The 1,807-nt window shown below is 33.8% G+C and overlaps 1 protein-coding gene across 1 annotated transcript in view; it reads right to left on the bottom strand.

The window, feature by feature from the left end:
• The window catches only part of LOC107626349 (NDR1/HIN1-like protein 1), an 8,727-nt gene that overhangs the window by 1,524 nt on the left and 5,396 nt on the right, over positions 1–1,807 (bottom strand). Inside the window, exon 2 of the mRNA XM_016329214.2 lies at positions 145–498. Coding sequence (XP_016184700.1) covers positions 145–483 — 339 coding nt within the window. The 5' untranslated portion in view covers positions 484–498. The remainder of the gene's footprint in view (positions 1–144; positions 499–1,807) is intronic.

Genomic DNA, 1,807 nt, shown 5'->3' with positions numbered 1-1,807 from the left:
AATAAATTCATTATTTAAAAATATATATTTTTTTTGGTGACTAAAATATATATTTAATTAAATAATGGTATAAGATTTTTATATATTTATTTCAATTTACTGTTATAAGCTCCTCCATAACCCAAAACGGAAAGTATTAGTTACCTGATAGGTGGCGGGGATGGCGGTCCGGTAAGTAACTTGCTGATTCCGGTAACTAATATAGGCGGCGAGGTGGTCGTAGTAGACGCCGATGTGGTCGTTAGGATTGCGAGAAGTCAAGGTGACCTGAAAATTGGAGGTTAAGAAGTTGGCGACGGTGGCGTTGAAGGCATAAACCGTTATGTCTTGGAGTATGAAGGTTGGTTTCGTCGGTCTTAGTACTGCCCATATTATTAATATTACTAGCAACACCAAGAACACGAATATTAAGATTCCACCGCATATTCTTCTTATTATTACTTGCCTCCTCTTCCTGTGGTGATCGCACTCCTTCACCGACATCGAGGTTGTTACTTCTGTGTGCGTGCGTGTGTGAACAGAATTGTGTGATATAAGGAAGATTGAAGAAGCAAAGAGAGGGAAGTGATGAATTGTGATGAAGAGAGTGGTGTGGTTGATGGTTTTAATTGTGAAGAATTGGGGGTGGGGCGTGTTTGGGTTTTCATTTATTTATTTATTTATTTATAAAGTGGGAATGAATTTCTTGTATTTATTTATTTATTTTTTATTGTTAAAGATATGATAAGATCATGGTATATGGTTTGTGTTGGTATGTTATTGAATATGAATGGTGGAGGCTATACTTTGCTAGATATACAGATAGGATTTTTAGTTTATGTACACACACTCTAGTAGACTAGTAGTACTAATTGGAAAATAGTGATGAATTAGAAATGGGTGGAAATTCAAGTCCAGTTAATAGGGTGGCAATATGTATTTTATTCGTGGCTACTCAATTCGATCACACCTGATTGGGTAGGGTTGTCAACTCGATTCGCAGCAGGTAAGGTAGAGTGCAGGTAGGGTTTTCGTGTGAGTCGGGTAGAGTGTGAGTTGAGTCTCAATCTTACCCGACCAATCCGCACTCTATATATATTTATATTATATACTTATATAAAAATATGTTTTAAGTGGATGTTGAATTAAAGACCTTTCACTAAATGCAAAAGATCCTTAATCACTAAAAGAAAATCATTAATTGATAATTTAATATTTTTTTTTTACATAAAAATCAGTTCTATTTTAAATTATCATCAAGTTATATAATAATGTTGTATATTTATTGTAACCCGCGGGTAGGGTCGAGTACTCGCGGATTAAGAGCGAGTAGGGTTAGGGTTGAGATATTCTCAACCCGTGGGTAGGATTAGGGTTGGATCCAGACCCTATTCTACCCTACCCATTGCCATCCCTAGCAATTAATTTTAAGAGAAGTTGATATTTGAAAACTGTTGACTGATTTGATTAAATTTTCATCTAACGGGCTATCAGATATCAACTTCACGTCTTCATCTGAATTTTCACGTGAGAGATTATATATATACACACACTCTCTTCATTTATTATTAAAAATATGCATTCGTCATTTTTGGAGGAGGTAGATCATGCAAAACAAGAGTTTGGTGTGATTGCCACCACAGGTTTACCTAACTAAAAGTAAAAGAAGATGAAAGGTTGAAAAAAACTACTAGTACTACCATATGGATTACGTCTCAACAAAATTATAATGTTTTTTTTTTCAAGACGAAAAAAATTGAAATTTTTCGTAAAATAAAAATAATAAATTAAATATGTAAAACATAAAATTTAAACAAATTTAAATTAT

This window comes from Arachis ipaensis, chromosome B02 (genome assembly GCF_000816755.2).
Source record: "Arachis ipaensis cultivar K30076 chromosome B02, Araip1.1, whole genome shotgun sequence".
Taxonomy (NCBI): Eukaryota; Viridiplantae; Streptophyta; class Magnoliopsida; order Fabales; family Fabaceae; genus Arachis; species Arachis ipaensis.
Note: the sequence above shows the minus strand (reverse complement) of the source record. Positions and strands in the feature narration are given on the sequence as shown.